Source organism: Rhodnius prolixus, unplaced genomic scaffold (genome assembly GCF_049639745.1).
Source record: "Rhodnius prolixus isolate KJV_2025 unplaced genomic scaffold, Rpr scaffold_14, whole genome shotgun sequence".
NCBI classification, from domain to species: Eukaryota; Metazoa; Arthropoda; class Insecta; order Hemiptera; family Reduviidae; genus Rhodnius; species Rhodnius prolixus.
The window spans coordinates 2420471-2441670 of NW_027411594.1; the positions used below are offsets into that span (position 1 = coordinate 2420471).

A 21200-nucleotide genomic window follows, 5' to 3' on the forward strand; every position below is an offset into this window, starting at 1 on the left:
TATATTGTTTATTCGTGTATTTTGAAAGATCTGTACTTACGCATTTACTCAGTCCATTTTGGAGCCTTATTTCACATTGGTGGCGTAATGAAATAAGTTCCTTTCCCAAAATTGGTTAGTTGTATACTGAGGATTCTAATGCAGAGAACCCAGGTTCAAATCCAGCTGCTGGTCCTTAGATATTTTCTCTTCCTAGGAGCTACTTACAGCTCACTGTCCGGAGATGATGTCCGCGACGAGAGAATATTGTCCGAAGGCCAGCAGTAGACCAATAACTTCAGATGTTGACGCGTCTTAAATTGAAGAAAAAAAAGTTCAACCATAATTAATTTTAAAGAAATAAATAATATCCTATATATCTAGAAAATAAAAAAAGAATGAGTTAGTTTTTATTACTTTATTAATTGTACTAAAGGTGTGACATCACCTGATAACGCTCCCACCTCTCAGACGATCGCATCACCTTTATTGAAGCTTGAATAGATTTGTATTGAACATTACTTCTACATTAAAGGAAAATAATTTTACATTTTATCCCAAGAATAAACACTTTACGTATTCCAAGAATATTAATTATTTTTAATTCATATCTCGAGAGTATTTAAAATAAAAAAAAGATAATAAAAAAAAATTAGACGATATATAAAGAGGAATCCGGTGTCACCATTTATGAACATTGAAAAATTAATCACGATTAAATAAAATGGGCATTAAACTAGTGTTCTTGCTGATATTGGGCATTAGTGCCTCAGTTTGGGCATATCCAAAAACTGCTTGCGGTTCAGGTCCCGAACATGATTTGGTTCAAGGATCCACTAAGTATAGCGACAGGTTAGTGATTTTTAATTTCATTTTTTGTGTCTGTGTCTGTACTTACAAATTATAACCTAAATCTCTTGCTTTAACTTAAATAAGAAAATGAAATAGTATTTCACTAGACAATAGATGTCAGATTTATCATTTCACGTTGCTGGAAACTAACACACAAACACACATATATACAGGGTGAACCAGTAAGTATTTTCAATAGGCCTACTGCGTGTAGTACATCTAAAGTGGAGTTCAATGACGTATTGGCCAACTTCATATTTTCCTCTGTTCTTGAGTGACGTCACTTTAAAGTTTTTTTCTAAAATCATTACTTTTTTCCAATAAAAATGTTATTACTCAGAAAGTTTTAGTCCGAATTCGATTCTGATGACACGGTTAGAAAGACAGATAAATTTCCTAAAAATTGATACCATTTTGAAGCATAAATTATTCTCCAAACTGCCTTAATCTTCCACCGGAATCTAGGAAAATAAAAGTAATCGAAATTTTTAAGAAAACTCATTAGGCCCTTATGTGATCATTTTCAGATCTAGGTGCTGGCACTTTTTACAAAAGTTTCCTTGTCTAATGGGCTTTCAAACGGTATATCATTTTCCAGGATTCCTTTTATCTTCGTATGAGAAATTGCGTTTGTTTTGCAAGAAAACGGGTTCACGAGTATACAGCAGTGATATTGTATTGTGTTGTTTAATTCATTAAACTCTTGTGGATGGAGCTGTAGTCAATTTTTAAAGTAGATTGTCTTAAAATAAGGTAGTCTAAGATTACTTATTGCACATAAAAAAAAATCTAAACTGAAATATTTGACAAAATGTTAGAAAATACTCCACTTTAGATGTAGTACACGCAGTAGGCCTATTGACAATACCTACTGGTTCACCCTGTATATATTGTAAGAAATTCTGATGCCAACACTTACATGACCTTCTCTTACGGTAAACTTTTGCAATTAAATCAAACCTCAAACTTACAATTTTTAATAAAACAAATAGTTGACTTTAATATTATAAATGTGCACCTTAATGATTCTAATCTGTATTTAATTCCTGTTAAATCAATTAAGTAATGTTAATTCCAAGATATGCAAACGATGACACCTCATCACCGCCCATTTATTTTTTTACTGAACACCCGAGACATTCTCGGAAAACTGCTGGCTTCCGGAAGTTTTTCGTTTCTTACAGAGGGAGGTTGAGGACGTAGGCTTTTTCGTGAATGTCCAGTTCATTTCCGTTGAGAAAATATGCTGTTTATTATTACCATGACCATAGTACGATAATTTCCCGCTCTACAAATATTTTGGGTTCTTCTACGTAGCAACATCAGCTTCTTTCTCATAACATCCGGCTTTGTTGTCTGTAGCAACAATCACATTTCTTATAAAAGCAAGAGATTTATCCTCTGTTAATTTCATTTTTTATATTCACAAAAATTGTTTTATTTATATTTTAGATTACTGTACACAACCAGAGTGCAAATGCCCAAATCATTCTTAAGAGTCAAATCTTATGACTTTAATTGGTCAGACAGTAGCTGGACAGTCAATCACATAACCAAATTTGAAGTTCTTGATCAATTTCATGACGGATCTGGTGGCTGTGCGTTCCTTTCTGGAGGTGGTCCTGGAACGAACTTTTTAAAACTTCATCTGAAAACACAAAGAGGAGGAAGCTTTGATTTCATCATTAAGATTTATGGAATATAAATTTCATTTTTTTGGTAGATAATTATGAAAATGTTATATCAATAAAATATAGACCATGCGTAATAATTATAATAATGTGTATATTTATTTTTATTTTTTTAAATACTTCTCTTAAAAAATGATTATAGACCTTAACCTTGGGCTGTATTTGGACCAAGGGCTGTCTTGGTATACCCAATGAAACGAACGGATGTTAACACGCGTTATCGACTACTTAAGAGACTACTAAACAAAACGATCTAATCTTGTACTTAATTACAAACTGTCTGATTTATACTTCTATGCTAAAATCCACCAGGATTGAACGGTGGGGTTCAACGAAACGCTTCAATCTTCAACGAATTCAATCTCTTCAGTCGGAAATTCTCCGCACTATCGTTATTGGCTCCATTTTATGTTTCAAATCTAACCATCCGCACAGACTTGGAAGTCTTGGTAGTTCGAACTAGGCATAAAAACTTTCATCAGAACTTGTCCATCATTTATCATCTCATCACCCTCCAGATCATCTTTCTATTCGATTAAAACGCCAATGACCTAGCTAGGTTCTCTCTCTTCTGAAGAGAGTAGTTAATTCTAGGCACGACTTTTAAAGAAATTTTACCTCTGGGGTAACTTCTCCTTCAGAGGAGAATAATGAATCTAGTAATAAATAATAATAACAATAATAAATGTAGCTGTGGTGTAACGTAACTACTAAATTAATAAAAAGGAAAAACTATTGTGATCATGCTAAATTTTAGCGAAATGAAATTCACACCGGAAGTACTATTCACCTCAGATAGTTTTTCGGAAAAAGTTCTCTAATTTGCACTGCAAAGTTGCTGTAAGATGAAACTTGATAATTCGATTTGGCCCCGCCTTCTTTAACAGGAAATTCCACTCTATAGATTGCATTTTTTACTTTTTTAAATTGTTTTTTCCAAATCTTAAGATTACAAATTGGTACTCACATTTATAGTAAATAGCTAAAAGAATTCTAGCTAGTGATGACTGTCTTTTTGGGGCGGAAAACAGGAGAAAAGCAGTAATTGAAAATCCACATCTTAAGATGGCAGCTGGATTCATGGAAATTGCCAACAACCTTTTTAAGGGTTTCGATAAAAGGAAATTGCTTAATAGGGCTTAGAACTTTGTAGTAACTATCGATAATAATTGAGGGACGCCTTATTTTCTCTCTCTTTCTACAGCAAATAAAATGGTTTAGCAAGGTTCAGGTGTTTTGAAAGGTTTTCCACTTGAGTTCTATTTAATATTGAAAAGAAAACAAATGAATATTGAACACAATTTAGTATCTTTAACATTAAAGTCAATAAGTAACACCCTATAATAATTAAACCAACAAAGAATCGTCAACGCCAATTCTTATCATTTGTTATATCAGTGTCAACTTTGATAACAACTGCTGCGCTGTTCATGAAAGTCATGCAATTCCATATCTTATCTCCAGAAGACATTTTAATTGATTCGGAAGTTTCCAAATTTTAATAATTGTTAATATAATTTCTTAATTTATCTTTCGAGAGTTTTAAAAGTTCTCAAAAGAAACGAGCAAAAAGAAGGCGAAAAAGCCTATATAAAGGGGCAAGTTTGGAGCAGCTATTGGCATATTTTAAGTAGAAGATGGAGGTTAAGCTAGTGCTGTTACTGATATTGGCCATGGCTGCCACAGTCTTGGCCATGGATACATCTTGTAAATCTGATTCTAGTCACAATTTGGTTTTAGGCGACAGACAACCTAATGACAAGTTAGTAGCTATACTTTGTTACACTTTCTTTACAATTAAGTGTACCTTTCTGCTATTACTTTAGAAGTGGAAATTTCTTCTTTTAGCTATAGAGCATTTTCACACATTTCTCTTGGTTGGTTTCCATTTTCATTTAATCGTTTTTAGTGGCTGACACTTTAGGTTAATCGAATTTTGTTTCAAACTTGTTATTATTCTCATAGATTTTACCTTGGTGTTAGTATCGAACAATTTACAGAAGTGGTAGATTATACCCTAAACCCAATCTTCTCCTCCAGGACTGCCGAGTATAAGAGCAGTTAAAGAAAATTCAGTTTACCAAGAAATAGCGGAAAATTTAAAGGAAATCCAGACACCATTTTAAGTAAACCCTATTAATGATTATAATTAGTGATTGGACCACACATTTTCCTTTTAAGATGACTCTTTTAGAGAAAGGTTTCATTCATTTTCCCTTAAAATAGCTTTTAATCTCATTCCTTAATTTCAAGGAAAATTTTTCCAAATACAAGTTATATATTTTAACAGTATCTAATTTTAAAGAAAATTGCGGTCTTTTTTTTTTTTGATAAGAGTGTTCGAGATTATAATTATTTTGGTGATCTTCGCACTGAGTATAATTATGAAGATTGGCGATACATGGCCAACTATCACCATTTTAAATCCTCGATTAAAGAATCAATAAAAAAATTATCATGGCGTTTAAGATTCTTGACAGCCCATATCTGGGCAACAGTCTCCTATCTGTTTTACAAAATTCCAGTTTTGGCGATGATTATCGGGCTAGCTCTCAGCCAACGCTTTAACTTTGCCATAATTCTGTGTTATGGTATCTTCGTATTACCAAAAAAGCTCTGGTTGGTTCTGTGGCATCCTCAGTACTACCATTTGGTTGGTTGGGTTATCCTTATAACCAGTTTACTTATAAGGGACTTATACGTCAACAGACTTACATAACTGTCCACATATTTTGCAATAAAACTCAAAAAATCGTAACTCAAATTGGCCACTCAAAAAAAAATCTATATTTTACTGAATTTTTTTTTTATCGATAATCGCTTTCGATTTTAGGCGAGAATTAAAAAAAAAAATTAAGATTGAGATTTTACGCTTTCAGATTAATTTATTCACATACTCACCATATGGCAAGTGATATCTGGAATTCACAAAGTGAAGTATTCATGTGGCCCGATAATGGTGTGATCTTCGAACGTATTAATAGAATCGAAGTTTTGAATCTACTGGATGATAAAGATGGCGGCTGTGCATTTCTACTTAATGGCGGACTTGAATTTAGCTATGTTAAACTGTTGCTGAGAACACAATTCGCTGGCGATTCTTATTTCCGTATCAGTATTTATGGAGTGTAATTATCACTTTTGGAAAATAATTGCGAAAATGTTATAAAGTTTAACTATTGTACAATAAACATTAATATAATAAATAATAATGTTGTATTAAAAAATTATTTAAAAAGAATGAAATCTTGTTATTTCGCAGCAACTAATGGTTCTTCCTTTTATTATCATTATAATTATTATATCCCTTTCTGTTAATATGAGTAACACAGACATCGAAACCCTTTCGGAGAAGAATCCTTTAATTCAGTAATAATTATGTAAATTCTTTATTTTAATATTGTAAGGGAATTAATAGATTTCAGAATAAACTAATTAATTTGGTTGGTCAAACGTGAATAAAAATGTTAATGTATCAGTAAATAATTATGTTTCGTTATCAATCCTAACGGACACCAAAATTTAAAAAAAAAATAAAATTGTAAAAAAGAAGACCAACGTCTTACAGTTGAATGAATTGAAAATATGATGATATAGTTGAAAAAAGCCCGGGATGGTAGAGGAAAGGCGAGCTTCTTCTTCAAGACAATGCTGGACCACACAAGGCGCTATCTGCCGCTGGAAACTATTGGCAAAATGGGTTTGCAGCTCCCTATCTCATCACAGCCCTGGCCTTGCGGATTTTTATTTCTGTTTTCTTGGATGAAAGAAGCTTTTTTTTCTTTTTTTTTTTGGCTTCAAGTTCAATGGCAACGAAGAGGTAAAGAAAATTGTACAAGAAAACTGGCTTCAAGATCATGATAAAGAATCCTTCGCTGAGGGCAGAAGAAGACTCGTGCAAAGATAAGATAGGTGCATAGAAGTTGGTGGGGATTACGAGGAGAAAATGAACAAAAAATTGCAATGATTTAATCTATTTTTGGTGTGCAGCTATTTGTTTAGTTATTGAATGACCCTGGCACGAGTATGAAGGGTTAAGTTTGTTAGACAGAACGGGGCGATGGTAATTTTTCTGAGCATTATAATTGAAATGATATGATAGCGATAGGAGTTTGAATGCTTGAACCCCAAATCTAGCACAGCAGACTAAATCAAAGCATAAACGTATATCCAAAGAGGTTTTATATTGATGTTATACAGAAGTATTTTGTTTTCAAGCATAAATTCTTTGATAACATAAAAATTGGGCTATTAATATACTGTTGCAGAGAGAATGAAACTGTCCTTATCAAGCTTCCGGTAAAGAAGTATCCACCGGAAATACATTCTGTACTTATGGCCGTCAGAAGTACTGTTCTATTAATTCTTTGTAAGGTACAGGAGATTCTATGACAACTAAGGTCCTTCTTCTGTTCTTTGTCATCTTCTATCGGTGCTCATCTTGGATAGTAGATTGGTCACTCAGTTACCGAGTGAGAGAGGTACACAAGTTCACCGCAGTTCTGCGGTTATGAACATTTCATACTTGCTTCCGAAGTAGAAAAATTTCACGACCTCTCGTAAAACATTAATTGCCAGTCGTAATCATTCCACTTCGTTATTGATTTGATGAGCTTCGTAGCTTTAATGTCAACTTATTAAACACTTATTAAAACTTATTACAAAGCACTGAATATTCTTATATACGATAATAAAATCAATTGAAACAATAATCAATCAAGTATTTTGACACTGCAAACATTGATAGTAGTTTTTATAATCTTTCTGTCGTTTGATCTATTATTACGACATTTCTAAAGGTAGCCTTAGGGTAATTAAATACCTAGCGGTCAAATTTAAACACATCTCATTGTCAGCAGAATTAATTAATTCAGCTACAAAAAGCCTTGTCATCAGGTTAGAGTGGCACATTTATTAATAATCTATAGAAAAAGCAGTTTTTTTGGCCAACCGCTTTCAAATAGATGAAAACCCTAAATATATTATAGAAAAACGGGCACTGTGGCGGAGTTTCCACAAATTATTGATAATCATTTAGCGCGCTCAAAACGTAGAAATTCTCCAAATTTTCCAGAAACTTAAAATAATGTAACCATTTTTGTGAATTTACTATTAAATCGTTAGATAACAATAATTATACGTAATTTCATCAATTTAAACTGCCAATTGATGGAATAATTATTTAAAATTTTGTAATAAATAAATTAAAAAGCTGTATTGATGATATTGATGAAAAGCTATTCACAAAAATGTATCGAAAGTATCAGATCATGTTGTAACGAAAGAATACTGTCTGTAGGCCGGCAGTGTACTGAAGAGATAGGTAAAAATAATAAATTATTGTATTCAACAATTTTGATTACATAAAGTGTAGTACAAAGATTTGTGTGTATTTAATAGCATATTACATAATTAAATACATAAATATAGGGTAGATGGTCAAGTATTACTTATTCGTGCTTTCATTAAGGTGGTCTCTCAAAGTCCACTGATACGAAAAGATAAAGTACAAGATTATACGAGTACATACTCGTATGTTGCTTGTTTCACTGTTCAGGATCAATCCTACAGGGGTTGCGCAGTTTTAGATTGCCCCAATCATTCTATAATATTTTAGATGGTACTCAAATGAAAAGATTTAGCTATAAAATTTCGTCATAAATTGTGTTAGTTGCTAGCGCTACAATTGGGGGGCTGGAATATGGCAACTACCCGCCTCACACTGTTTCCAGAACTGTATCCAAAAAGGCTTAGACTAACTACGAGGATGGAGGAAATTTAAGCGTCTGTTAGGGGGAAAAATAGAAAGGTTAGCGCAAACAGGAAAGGCAAGTAAATTGCTTCGTATCGGCGATTCTCAAATCTTAAGAAGAAAAAAAGAAAGCCTTTGTGAAGAGTCTTCACCATTTCTTTCTTTATAATAGTTTCCTACTTAAGTGAGGGCTTCTTTAAATTTAACATTATTCCTTATTTGGAGGTGCCTTCATCTTAGAAAATACAAAAACTTATGTCGGTTCAATGAATAAAACCAACCTTTTTGAGGTAACCTAGATTCCCCAAGTTTCTCCAAAACGTCTGGATTTTCCTAAGCAGCCATATTTTCTGGAAACAGTGGCAATAATCTTGATATCAGGATGAGATATCCACCAAAAACTACGAGAAAATTCCTGTACAAAGATTTTCTCGTAATTTTCTTTTTTTCAAAAGTAGGAATATATAAATTTTATTATTATTCCTTTGTTTATTCGTGTATTTTGAAAGATCTGTACTTACGCATTAACTCATTCCATTTTGGGGCCTTATCTCACATTGATGGCATCATCAAATAGTTCCTTTCCCAAAATTGGTTAGCGTATACTGGGGATTCTAATGCAGAGAACCCAGGTTCGAATCCCGCTGCTGGTCCTTAGATTTTCTCTTCCTAGGAGCTACATACAGCTCACTAACCGGAAATGATGTCCGTGACGAGAGAATATTGTCCGAAGGCCAGCAGTAGACCAATAACTTCAGATGTTGACGCGTCTTAAATTAAAGAAAAAAAACTTCAACCACAATTAATTTTAAAGAAATAAATAATATCCTATATATTTAGAAATTAAAAAAAGAATGAGTTAGTTTTATTACTTTATTAATTGTACTAAAGGTGTGACATCACCTGATAACACTCCCAACTCTCAGACGATCGCATCACCGAATCGAACATTACTTCTGCATTAAACAAAAATCATTCTACATTTTATCTCAAGAGTAAACACTTTACGTATTCCAAGAATATTGTTTAAAATTTCCTCAAAAAACAAAGATAATAATAACAAAATAAAGATTATTTAGACGATATATAAAGAGAAGACCAGTGTCACCATTTATAATTATTGGAAAAATAATTACAGTTAAATAAAATGGGTATTAAACTAGTGTTTTTGCTAATATTGGGCCTTAGTGCCTCAGTTTGGGCATATCCAAAAACTGAATGCGGTTCAGGTCCCAATCATGATTTGGTTCAAGGATTCAAGCAGCCAGGAGACAGGTTGGTGATTTATTGTACTTTTTCTTATTCTGACATTAAAATTTATTAACTAAATCTCTTGCTTTAACTTGAATAAGAAAATGACATTGTATTTCACTAGACAATAGATGTCAGATTTACGTAGTTGGAAACTAACATATTTTTTCTTTTTATCTGGTGTGTAGACTCACAAGACTTCCGTTACAGTAAAATTACGAAATTAAACTTTCCCCAAACTTACAATTTGTAATAAAACAAATTGTTGACTTTAATATTATAAATGTGCCCTATAAACATCCTAATCTGTATTTAATTCCTGTTAAATCAATGATATAGTGTTAATTCCAAGATATACAAACGGCGTGGTGGTGCATTTCACTTTGAAGAAAAGTTCAGCCCTTTTTCCTCTAAAATTGCCCTTTTCTTTAACGGAAAATTGATCAAAATAAATTATTATAATTAATAAACCAAATTTCAAGCAATTACTTGATGGAGCTTTCAAAAAAAACAAAATAAACGTAAAATTGATAAAGTATTTGGGCACTTTTGGTTTGTTCTTTGTCCACTCAAAAACCACCATAACAAATAATATCAAATTTAAATCGTCTGCTTTCTTTCTTTTTAATTGATTTTGGGTTACATAGATGACTTTTAGTCAGACACATAGATCAATTTTGTAAAATTTACTTAAATTTACCCTAAATTTAAAAATTATCGGTGATAATTAAGTCTATAAATTCTGGACGATTGCATCACTTCAACTTAATCTAAGCTGGGTACTTAGGGAGGTGTAGTGTTCTCGTCTAAAGTACCATTTCCGTTTATTGTACGATGCTAACTCTGGGCATTTATGGGTACAAAAAACGAACCAAAATCCTAAGTTAGAAAAAAATTCCCGTTGGAAATAACAGTTAATGTACAGAACATCTTATGGTGAACAATGTAACAGTGAAACTGACACGTTTACAGCACTTATCTAGGTCAGTTACAAGAAAAGTTTACTCGCGTTTAAACTGCGATAACAGCAAGTCTGCTATTTATTTGCTACAGATTTATTTTAATTTTTTAACTGAACACCCAAGACACACTCGGTGACTGCCGACTTCCGGAAGTATTGGTTTCCTACAGAGAGTACTGACTATAACCGGACGGTGAGGTCTTATTACTTTTTGTGAATGTCCAGTTCATTTCCGTTGAGAAAATATGCTGGACCTTGATCATCGTACGATAATTTCCCGTTCTACAAATATTTAGGCACCTCTTCAAAGCAAACATCAGCTTCTTTCTCATAACATCCGGCTCTGTTGACTGTTGCAACAATCACATATCTTATAAAAGCAAGAGATTTATCCTTTGTTAATTTCATTTTTTATATTTTTGTTTTATATATAATTTTAGATTACTGTACACAACCAGAGTACAAATGCCGAAAGCTTTCTTAAGAGTCCAAACTTATGACTTTAAATGGCCAGACCGTAGCTGGCCAGTGTATCACATAACCAAATTTGAAGTTCTTGATCAATTTCATGACGGATCTGGTGGCTGTGCGTTCCTCACTGGAGGCGGTCCTGGAACGAACGACTTAAAACTACATCTGAAAACTCAACGCGGAGGAAGCTTTGATTTTATCATTAACATTTATGGAAGATAAATTTCATTTTTTTTGGAATATTGTTACATCAATAAAATAAAGACCATGCGTAAAAATTAAAATCATGTGTTTAATTATTTTTATTTTTTTAATATTTCTCTTGAAAAATATAACTAACTGTCTGCTTCACACTTCTATACTAAAACCCACCTGGATTGAACTGTGGGGTTCAACGAAACGCTTTAATTTTCAAAGAATTTAATATCGTGAATCGGAAATTCTTTGCACTATCGTTATCGGCTCCATTTTATGTTTCAAATCTAACCATCCGCACAGACTAGGACTTCCAACTTTAGTAGTAGTTCTAGTAGTTCGAACTTTCATCAGAACTGATAGTCTCTTGTCCATCATTGATCATCTCATCACCCTCCTGATCATCCTCTTATACAATTTTGACGCCAATGACCCAGCGATGTCCACTCTCTTTTGAAGAGAGTAGTTAGTCCTAGATACGTCTTTTAGGGAGTGCTACCTCTGGGGTAACTTCTCCCCTTAGTTAGGGAGTGTGAAGTTGTGACGTTGCGTCAAGTAATGGCGGGGGGAACTACGAGCTCGAGGGGCCGTAAGGTGCTGCGACCACTATTCACTTTACTATTTAAGTTGTACTTTTAGTTATTTTTTTTATAAATCAATCAGGTGAAGGATCCTTCTTTTATGTTATTAGACTCGTATAATTTTCTGTTTCTTGTTTTGGTAAATATAATTGTTCACCATAAAGGCCTAGTATTGTTAACCTTTTTATTGGAATGGTTATCTGTTTCCTTGCTGGTCACCACTACTATTAGCGGTATTACAAAGTAGTGTCAATTATTGTCATTCTTACTAATAATGTATCTAGCGATTGTGTAACAAAACAACTAAATTAATAAAAAGGAAAAACTATTGTGATCATGCTAAATTTTAGCGAAATGAAATCCACACCGGAAGTACTATTCACCTCAGATAGTTTTTCGAAAAAAACTTCTTTAATGTGCACTGAAAAGTTTCTGTAAGATGAAAATTGATAATTCGAGGAGGCCTCGCCTTCTTTAAGTGAAAATTTACTGATTGCATTTTTCACTTTTTTAATTTTTTTTTCAAATTTTAAGATTACAAATTGGTACTCACATTTGAAGATTGTGTAATTAGCTAAAAGAATTCTAGCTAGAGATGACTGTCTTTCCGTTGGGAGAAAAAATGAGAACAGCAGTAATTGAAACTCCACATCTTAAGATCGCAGCTGGATTCATGAATTTTGCCACCAACCTCTTTGAGGGTTTCACTAAAAGGAAATTGCTTAATAGGGCTTACAACTTGATAGTAACTGACGATAATAATTGAGGGACGCCTTATTTTCTCTCTCTTTTTACAGCAAATAAAATGGTTTAGCAAGGTTCAGGTGTTTTGAAAGGTTTTCCACTTGAGTTCTATTTAATATTAACAAGAAAACATAAGAATATTGAACACAATTTAGTATCTTTAACATTAAAGTCAATAAGCAACTCCTAATAATAATTAAACCAACAAAGAATCGTCAACGCCAATTCTTATCACTTGTTATATCAGTGCTAACTTTGATAACAACTGCTGCGCTGTTCATGGAAGTCATGCAATTCCATATCTTATCTCCAGAAGACATTTTAATTGATTCGGAAGTTTCAAAATTTTAATAATTGTTAATACAATTTCTTAATTTATCTTTCGAGAGTTTTAAAGGTTCTTAAAAGAAACGAACAAAAAGAAGGTGAAAAAACCTATATAAAGGGGCAAGTTTGGAGCAGCTATTGGCATATTTTAAGTTGAAGATGGAGGTTAAGCTAGTGCTGTTGCTGATATTGGCCATGGCTGCCACAGTCTTGGCCATGGATACATCTTGTAAATCTGATTCTAGTCACGATTTGGTTTTAGGCGACAGACAACCTAAAGATAAGTTAGTAGCTATACTTTGTTACACTTTCTTTACAATTAAGTGTACCATTTCTTTAGAAATGGAAATTTATTCTTTTAGCTTAAGCATTTTCACACTTTTCTCTTAATTCATGCTTTTCTTCAAAACTTACAACTTTGACTGAACATTGGTTTGATTTTGATGTGATTCCATTTTCATTTAATTTTTTTAAGTGGCTGACACTTTAGGTCAAACGATTTTCGTTTCATACTTGTTATTATTTGCAAGATATTTAATTCTCATAGATATTTCCTTGGTGTTAATATCGAACAATTTACAGAAGTGGTAGATTAAACCTTAAACCCAACCTTCTTCTTCAGAACTGCCGAGTACAAGAGCAGTTAAAGAAAATTCAGGTATAGTAGTTTACCTAGAAATGGTGGAAAAAGTAAAGAAAATCCAGACGCCATTTTAAGTTAACCCTATTTAATGATTATAATTAGTGATTGGACCATACATTTTCCTTTTAAGATGGCTCTTTTAGAGAAAGGTTTCATTCCTTTTCCCTTAAAGTTGCTCTTAATCTAATTTTCAAAAAAAAATTTTCCAGACACAAATTATATATTAATCAGTATCTAACTTTAAAGAAAAATTGTGGTCCTTTCTTTTAATGAGAGAGTTCGAGATTATAATTATTTTGGTAATCTCTGCACTGTGTAAATATGAAGAGTATGAATCATTGGCGATCATAGCTAACTATCGCCATTTTAAATTCTTGATCAAGAAATCAATAAAAAAAATTATAATGGCGTTTAAAATTCTTAACTAAGCCTAAACTGTTTGAGAGAATTCCAAATATGGCGATTATTATCGGGCTAGCTCCCCGCCTTCGCTTTAACTTCGCTATAATATTTTATTATGGTGTCTTCGTATTACCAAAGAAGGTCCGGACTGTGGTTGGTCCTGTGGCATCCTCAGTACTACCATTTGGTTGGTTGGGTTATCTTTATAACCAGGTTTGCTTATAAGGGGAGTGGTTTAGCCCTTTTTTTTTTAGGGTCCTGGACATGACTAGTGAATGAAAATGTGGAAACACTTTTTTTTGGATTCGCCATACTAAGAATCCAATTTTAACACAAATGCTAAACACAGTTACATAAATGTGCACATACTTTACAAATAACATCTTGTCACAAAAAAAATCGTAACTCAAATTGGCCATAATTTTACGATTTTAGATGAAGTTAAAAAATTAAGATGAGATTTTACGCTTTCAGATTAATTTACTCACATACCTACCGTGTGCCCAGTAAATTCTTGGGTTCACGGAGTGAAGTATTCATGTGGCCCGATAAAGGTGTAATCTTCGAACTTATTAATAGAGTCGAAGTTTTGAATCTACTAGATATTGAAGATGGCGGCTGCGTATTTCTACTTAATGGCGGACTTGAATTTAGCTATGTAAAACTGTTGCTGAAAACACAATTCAATAGCGGGGCTTATTTCCGTATCAGTATATATGGAGTGTAATTATCACTTTTGGATAAATAATTGCGAAAATGTTATAAAGTTTAATGTACAATAAATATTAATAAAATATATAATAATGTTGTATTAATAAAGTATTTAAAAAGAATGAAATCTTGTTATTTCGCAGCAACTAATGGTTCTTATTATTATAATTATTATTTCTCTTTAAAATAGCCTTTTTAGTACTCTCTCATTTTCACAAAACTCAGATGAAGAACAAGTCGTTTTTATTACCTCATCCCTCTCTCCCACCGGTGTATCGTCCCCTTTCCAACCAAATTCCTTCTTCAATGGTTTGGACATTCACGTAAAACTATATGTGTTACAGCTGGAAAAGTGCGCTTCAGTAAGACTCAATATTTTGTAATGTAATACAAATACAAAATACATACAACAATATTAAGGAAACAGACGAAAGAAAGCTAAGTATTGTAGTCCAGAGTATTCATTCTTGCCAATCAAAATTCAGATAAACACTTTTGCTGCTCCACCAGACCCTGCTATTGCTTCACAGCTACTGAATTTTATTAATTAAAATAAAATGATTCTAATTTTAATTATTACCAAACTATTCAATGGAAAATCTTCAACCTTTGCCAAATAAAACTTCCCTATTGAAACTAATGGTTTTTCATTTAAATAGCAAAAATTCTACTACTGAAAAATAAAAATAAAATCACACAGTGTCGATGTTCACACAACCACTGCTAATGCCCCCTACTTCACGAAGTAGGAATACAATTTTTCTTTATGACGAAATAAATATAAATATTCAAAAATAAATATACCTTATTAGTTTTTCTTCCATTTTCTTTTATTTATTCAGTTTATATGTTTTTTTCTCATTATATGTAATACTTATACGTGGGTCGTTTGAAAAGTCCGTGCAAAAATAAAAACCACTTAATTTTTTGGGGTAAACCTTTTTTATTTTTCAACATAGTCTCCTTTTAGGCTTATACACTTCGTCCAACGCTGCTCTAGTTTGTTGATCCCTTCCGAATAATAAGATTTGTCCAAGTCTGAAAAATAGCCATTCGTTTCTGCAATCACCTCCTCGTTTGAATAAAATCTTTTTCCCGCCAGCCATTTCTTCATATTGGGGAAGAAATAGTAGTCCGAGGGAGCCAAGTCTGGAGAATAGGGGGGATGTGAAACGAGTTGGAACCCTATTTCCATTAATTTTGCGACCACAACTGCTGAGGTGTGAGCTGGTGCGTTGTCGTGATGGAAAAGGACTTTTTTGTGGGCCAATCGTGGGCGTTTTTCTTGCAGCTCGGTTTTCAAACGGTCCAATAATGATGAATAATATGCACCTGTAATAGTTTTACCCCTTTTCCAGATAGTCGATGAGGATTATTCCTTGCGAATCCCAAAAGACAGTCGCCATAATCTTTGCGGCCGAAGGAACGGTCTTCGCCTTTTTTGGCGCAGATTCCCCCTTGGTAACCCATTGTTTAGATTGTTCATTGGTCTCAGGAGTGTAGTGATGTATCCATGTTTCATCCACAGTGACGAAACGACGCTTAAAGTCCAGCGGATTCTTCTGGAACAGCTGCAAACCGTCCTTGCAACACTTCACACGATTTCGTTTTTGGTCAAGCGTGAGCAATCGCGGCACCCATCTTGCGGATAGCTTTGTCATGTCCAAATGTTGATGCAAAATATTATGTACCCGTTCATTCGAGATGCCCACAGCACTAGCAATCTCACGCACCTTCACTCTTCTGTCATCCATCACCATATCATGGATTTTATCAATGATTTTTGGAGTAGTAACCTCAACAGGGCGTCCAGAACGTTCAGCGTCACTTGTGCCCATATGGCCACTCCGAAAATTTTGAAACCACTTATAAACTGTTCTAATCCAAGGTGCAGAGTCACCATAATGTTTATCAAGCTTCTCTTTAGTCTCCTCAGGCGTTTTGCCTTTCATAAAGCAGTGTTTAATCAATACACGAAATTCTTTTTTGTCCAGTTTTGGAAATTCACTCGACTTCCTCGATTCAAACGAATGCCAAACACAATGAAATAGACCGATCTGGCTGAAACTTGGTGTGTGTTCTTCCAAGAGATGCTACTAACTAAACATAACCTCGATACGCGCCAGTAGTGCTATCTCTCTGACTTTGCACGGACTTTTCAAATGACCCTCGTATATATGTACTATATTATACAGAAACATTTTGGACCAGTTTGGCATATAAATGGTTTTTAACGAGCCCCATTTATTTAAAAATACTCCCAAGTAGTTTCCTTCTGAGAAAATATTCTATTGATAATAATAGGAAAGTAACAGCCGAGTGGTTAGCGTGAATTGGGTTCGAGTCCAGCTGCTGGCTTTAGATGTTCTCTTCCCAGGAGTATGTGGCAGCTCACTGACCGGTGATAACCTGATATCACTCCCACCGCTCAGACGATCGCATCACAGAATTGAACCTTACTTCTACATTAAAGGAAAGTAATTCTATATTTTATCTCAAGAATAAACACTTCACGTATTCAAAGAATATTAATCATATTTTTTAATTTAGATCTCGAGAGTATTTAAAATTTCAAAAAAAAAAAATATAATAATAATAAAAAGAGATTAATTAGACGATATATAAAGAGAAGACCCATGTCACCATTTATAATTATTGGAAAAATAATTACAATTAAATAAAATGGGTATTAAGCTAGTGTTCTTGTTGATATTGGGTACTAGTACCTCACATTGGTTATATCCAAAAACTGATTGCGGTTCAGATCCCGAACATAATTTGGTTCTAGGAAGAAGGGAGCCTGGAGACAGGTTAGTGATGTACTTTTTTTTCTTTGTCTGTACAAATTATTAACTAAATCTCTTGCTTTAACTTGAATAAGAAAATTAAATTGTATTTCACTCGACAATAGATTTTAATATTTTCCTTTGCTGGATACTTGTACAGGATGATCCATTTAAAACGCACAAATCGCTAATAACTTTTTTTGGGAAGCGGAATTACGAAAAAAAAACACCGTTCATGAAAAACGTGAAAACCGTTCACGAATAGATAAAATTGTAACTTAGATCTAAAATATCTCGACAAATATTAAAGATATCGAATTGGGGGCGAACGTCATTTTCCATAACATTTTATGTAGTTATGAATTATCCAGTTCATTTCCGTTGAAAAAATATGCTATTTATAATTACCGTAATCATAGTATAATAATTTCTCGTTCCACAAATATTTGGGCACTTCTACGGATCCAATCATCAGCTTCTTTCTCAAAACATCCGGCTTTGTTGTCTGTTGCAACAATCACATTCCTTATAAAAGCAAGAGATTTATCCTCTGTTAATTTCATTTTTTTATATTCATAGAAATTGTTAAATATATATAATTTTTAGATTACTTTACACAACCAGAGTGAAAATGCCCGAAGTGTTATTAAAAATCCAAACTTATGACTTTAAATGGCCAGACCGTAGCTGGCCAGTCAATCACATAACCAGATTTGAAGTTCTTGATCAACTTCATGACGGATCCGGTGGCTGTACATTCCTCTCTGGAGGAGGTTTTTGTAATGAACAACTTAAAACTATTTCTGGAAACACAAAGAGGAGGTTGCTATGATTTCGTCATTAACATTTATGGAAGATAAATTTCATTTTTTTTTTTAATATTGTTACATCAATAAAATAAAGATCATGCGTAATAATTATAATCATTTGTTTATTTATTTTTATTTTTTAAATATTTCTCTTAAAAAATTGGTATAGTCCGTAACCTTGGACTGACTGTATTTGGACCAAGGGCTGTCTTGGTATACCCAATGAAACGAACGGATATTAACAGGCGTTATCGACTACTTAAGAGACTACTAAACAAAACGATCTAATATTTCACTTAATAACAAACTGTCTGATATTCACTTCCATGCTCAAACCCACCTGGATTGAACTGTGGGTTTCAACAAAACGCTTCACTCTTCAAAAAATTCAATCTCTTCAGTCGAACAATCTCCGCACTATCGTTAACGTCTCCGTTTTATGTTTCAAATCTAACCATTCGCACACACTTGGAAGTCCTGGTAGTTCGAACTAGCTATAAAAACCTTCATCAGAATTTACAGCCCGCATTCCAATCCTCTTGTGCTTTGATCATCTCATCACCTACCAGACCATCCTCCTATGCAGTTGAAACGCCATTGGCCTCGCGATATTCTCTCTTCTAAAGAGATTTGTTAATCCTAGACACAACTTCAGGTGTAACTTCTCCCCTCAGTTAGGGAGTGTGAAGTAGTGTCAATTATTGTCATTCTCAGTAATAATGCATCTAGCTGTCGTGTAACTTGAATAATGAAGTACCGCCAAGAACATGCATTCAATTAATTCTGCAGAGGAAGTTATTCTAATAATAGTAATAATATATAGGGAAGTAATAGCCTAGTGGTTCGCGTGAGATGGATTCGAATCCAGCTGCTGGCTTTAGATCTTCTCTTCCCAGGAGCAGCTCACTGACCGGTGATGGACAGTGTTGTGTTGTGTTGTGATAGACGAAAGTATACTGTCCGATGGCCGGAAGTGTAATGAAAAAGTAGTAATAATAATAATAATCGTTTATTGTATTCAACAAATTTGATTACAAAGTGTAGTACATAGATTTGTGAGTATTTTTAATAGCATATTACGTAATTATATCCATAAATATAGCATGGATGTCCAAGTATTACTTATTCGTGCTTTCATTAAGGTGGGCTCTCAATGTCCACTGTTGCGAAAAGATATATATTAGAAAATTATATTTATACTAGTATGTTGCTTGTTTCGCTGTTCAGAATCAATCCTACAGGTGTTGCGCAGTGCTAGATTGCCCCAATGATTCTATAATATTTTAGATGGTACTCAAATGAAAAGATTTAGTTATAAAATTGCTGTAAAATTGCTATTTGTGTGTTAGTTACTAGCGCTACAACGGGGGACATGGCAACTACCCGCCTCACACTGTTACCGGAAGTGTACCCAAAAAGGGTTAGTAACTAACTGCGAGGCTTTACGACTGATTTATTAATAAATAATAATGCAATAAATATTCTATTAGTCATTTTAAAAACAATATAAATGAAGTTGGCCACATTCTTATTTTTTAAAAAGTTTTTATTTTGGATTAAAAAACAAAAAAAAAATAAAAGAAACTTATTGGGACTCCTGGGGTCTAAAAGGAAGTGGACTTGTCGAAGAGCCAGCCGATAGAAATGTTCCTGTACAGAAAGTTAATTAAAAGATTGCATCTTCCAATGAGCGGAAGGATATTAAAGAATCCGATTTAGTTATAGTTTCTTTGCATTATTTATTTATTCTGTTATATTTTTATAATTTATCACATTGTTTAATAACTTTTAGCCAATTTATGCTAATTGAATTTCAGCAGGGTACATGCCAATGAAGGCAAAAGGTGTACAGAACCATGGTTCGTTGCCTGTTGAAAGAAGTTACTAAAATAGTGCCTGAAATTCACCGAGGGGAGGAATTACGTATCTTAGTGGTTAGCTGAGTACTGAATCCCTACGAGGAGATCCTGGGTTCGAATCTAGTTGTTGGCTGGTTTCTTTTTTTCTTTTCTTAGGAACTCTCTCTCTCCGGCTGTCTTTAACGGCTAGCTCTGGCCGCCGTTGATGTGGATGCGTCTTACATTAAAGCAATAAAGAGGAAGAGATCTTTTTTTTTTTTTTGGTCTAGTCCAATATGTAAATATACATAGTGTAAACCGGAAACAAAACTGTTCGCCTAATTCGCATGCGCACTCTGAAAAAAAGAGCCCTCTCCTTTGCATACCTTCATTTGAAGTTGGTTCCAATATTCACGTCTGTTTTTTCCACTAAATATGTGTTAGTGTTTCGTCGCTATTTTCTAAAAAGGAAGTATTTGCGACCGCATGAGTTTTCCAACGACTTTTCTCATTATGAAGTCCTTTAAGTTCCTATAAAACTTGACAGGCCTCTGATGCAATGAGACAGTACTAATTAGCAATGTATTCTTAATAATATTATACGAGTATATATTTTTTCTAAAAAAACACTTTCACTAATTACGTAATTAGTTAAGTTCCACATGGCATGGTATGTTTACCTATTTCAACGTCATCATTTTAACGTCAAAAAGTGTCTGAAGTGGGAGGGGTTTTCGCACCACTTCTCGTTACTAGATTATCAAAATAAATGAATTTCCCTTTAACTCCGATTTTTCGGTTCATATTTAATTTTTATTAATATTAGGCCCTTACTTAACATATAGTAGCTTACTTTATTTAGTAAAGTAATTGCCTACTGTTTCAGGCTGTTTTATGAACAACTGCCTAATTAGGTATCGTGGACGGAGGCGACTAGTAAAACATACTTTACTGTAAAATTCCTTTTATTAACCATTAAATAAAAACCAAGCCCTAGAGACTGAGTATTGAACCCACTAACCAACAATACATCTTAGCTTTGCGGGTTTAGCCTATAGCCGTTCCCTTACAACATTAACACCATTAAATAAAATCCAAGGTTTAGACTAGAAATCGAACCTACTAAACCAACAATACATCTTAGCTTTGCGGGTCTAGCCTATAACCGCTCGGCTAATGGGGCGCCTGCTTACTTTATATAAATAAA

The 21200-nt window shown here is 33.6% G+C and overlaps 5 protein-coding genes and 2 long non-coding RNA genes across 15 annotated transcripts in view; 5 read left to right on the forward strand and 2 right to left on the reverse strand.

The window, feature by feature from the left end:
* Nucleotides 1-12720, reverse strand: part of LOC141451652 (uncharacterized) — a 41699-nt gene extending 28979 nt beyond the window's left edge. For 4 of the 9 annotated variants that reach the window (XR_012456977.1, XR_012456971.1, XR_012456973.1 and 1 more), the window contains exons 1-3: nt 9147-9239; nt 8796-9044; nt 41-8689 (exon numbers count right to left, since the gene is read on the reverse strand). This is a non-coding gene — a long non-coding RNA (uncharacterized lncRNA). Of the gene's footprint in view, nt 1-40; nt 8690-8795; nt 9045-9146; nt 9275-12286 lie in introns of those variants that run through there. The other 5 variants (XR_012456978.1, XR_012456979.1, XR_012456974.1 and 2 more) reach the window with 5 other exon arrangements.
* LOC141451647 (probable salivary secreted peptide) lies at nt 695-2611 on the forward strand. The gene is made up of 2 exons (XM_074123108.1): nt 695-831; nt 2284-2611. The coding sequence occupies exons 1-2, from the start codon at nt 704-706 to the stop codon at nt 2534-2536; spliced, it is 381 nt and encodes a 126-aa protein (XP_073979209.1). The 5' UTR covers nt 695-703; the 3' UTR covers nt 2537-2611.
* On the forward strand, nt 4146-5787 carry LOC141451650 (uncharacterized). The gene is made up of 2 exons (XM_074123112.1): nt 4146-4284; nt 5402-5787. Exons 1-2 carry the CDS (start codon nt 4160-4162, stop codon nt 5652-5654), a joined length of 378 nt encoding a protein of 125 aa, XP_073979213.1. The 5' UTR covers nt 4146-4159; the 3' UTR covers nt 5655-5787.
* On the forward strand, nt 9373-11241 carry LOC141451646 (probable salivary secreted peptide). Its single transcript, XM_074123107.1, has 2 exons — nt 9373-9549; nt 10927-11241. The coding sequence occupies exons 1-2, from the start codon at nt 9422-9424 to the stop codon at nt 11177-11179; spliced, it is 381 nt and encodes a 126-aa protein (XP_073979208.1). The 5' UTR covers nt 9373-9421; the 3' UTR covers nt 11180-11241.
* A 207-nt stretch (nt 12721-12927) lies between the features above and the next one.
* On the forward strand, nt 12928-14687 carry LOC141451649 (uncharacterized). The gene is made up of 2 exons (XM_074123111.1): nt 12928-13088; nt 14324-14687. Exons 1-2 carry the CDS (start codon nt 12964-12966, stop codon nt 14574-14576), a joined length of 378 nt encoding a protein of 125 aa, XP_073979212.1. The 5' UTR covers nt 12928-12963; the 3' UTR covers nt 14577-14687.
* A 2-nt stretch (nt 14688-14689) lies between these two features.
* Nucleotides 14690-17892, reverse strand: LOC141451653 (uncharacterized). The gene is made up of 2 exons (XR_012456980.1): nt 17755-17892; nt 14690-14904 (listed from the first exon to the last, which is right to left on the reverse strand). It is a non-coding gene; the product is annotated as an uncharacterized lncRNA (long non-coding RNA).
* Nucleotides 16536-18251, forward strand: LOC141451651 (uncharacterized). Its single transcript, XM_074123113.1, has 2 exons — nt 16536-17370; nt 17953-18251. Exons 1-2 carry the CDS (start codon nt 17243-17245, stop codon nt 18176-18178), a joined length of 354 nt encoding a protein of 117 aa, XP_073979214.1. The 5' UTR covers nt 16536-17242; the 3' UTR covers nt 18179-18251.
* Nucleotides 18252-21200: the final 2949 nt, after the last annotated feature.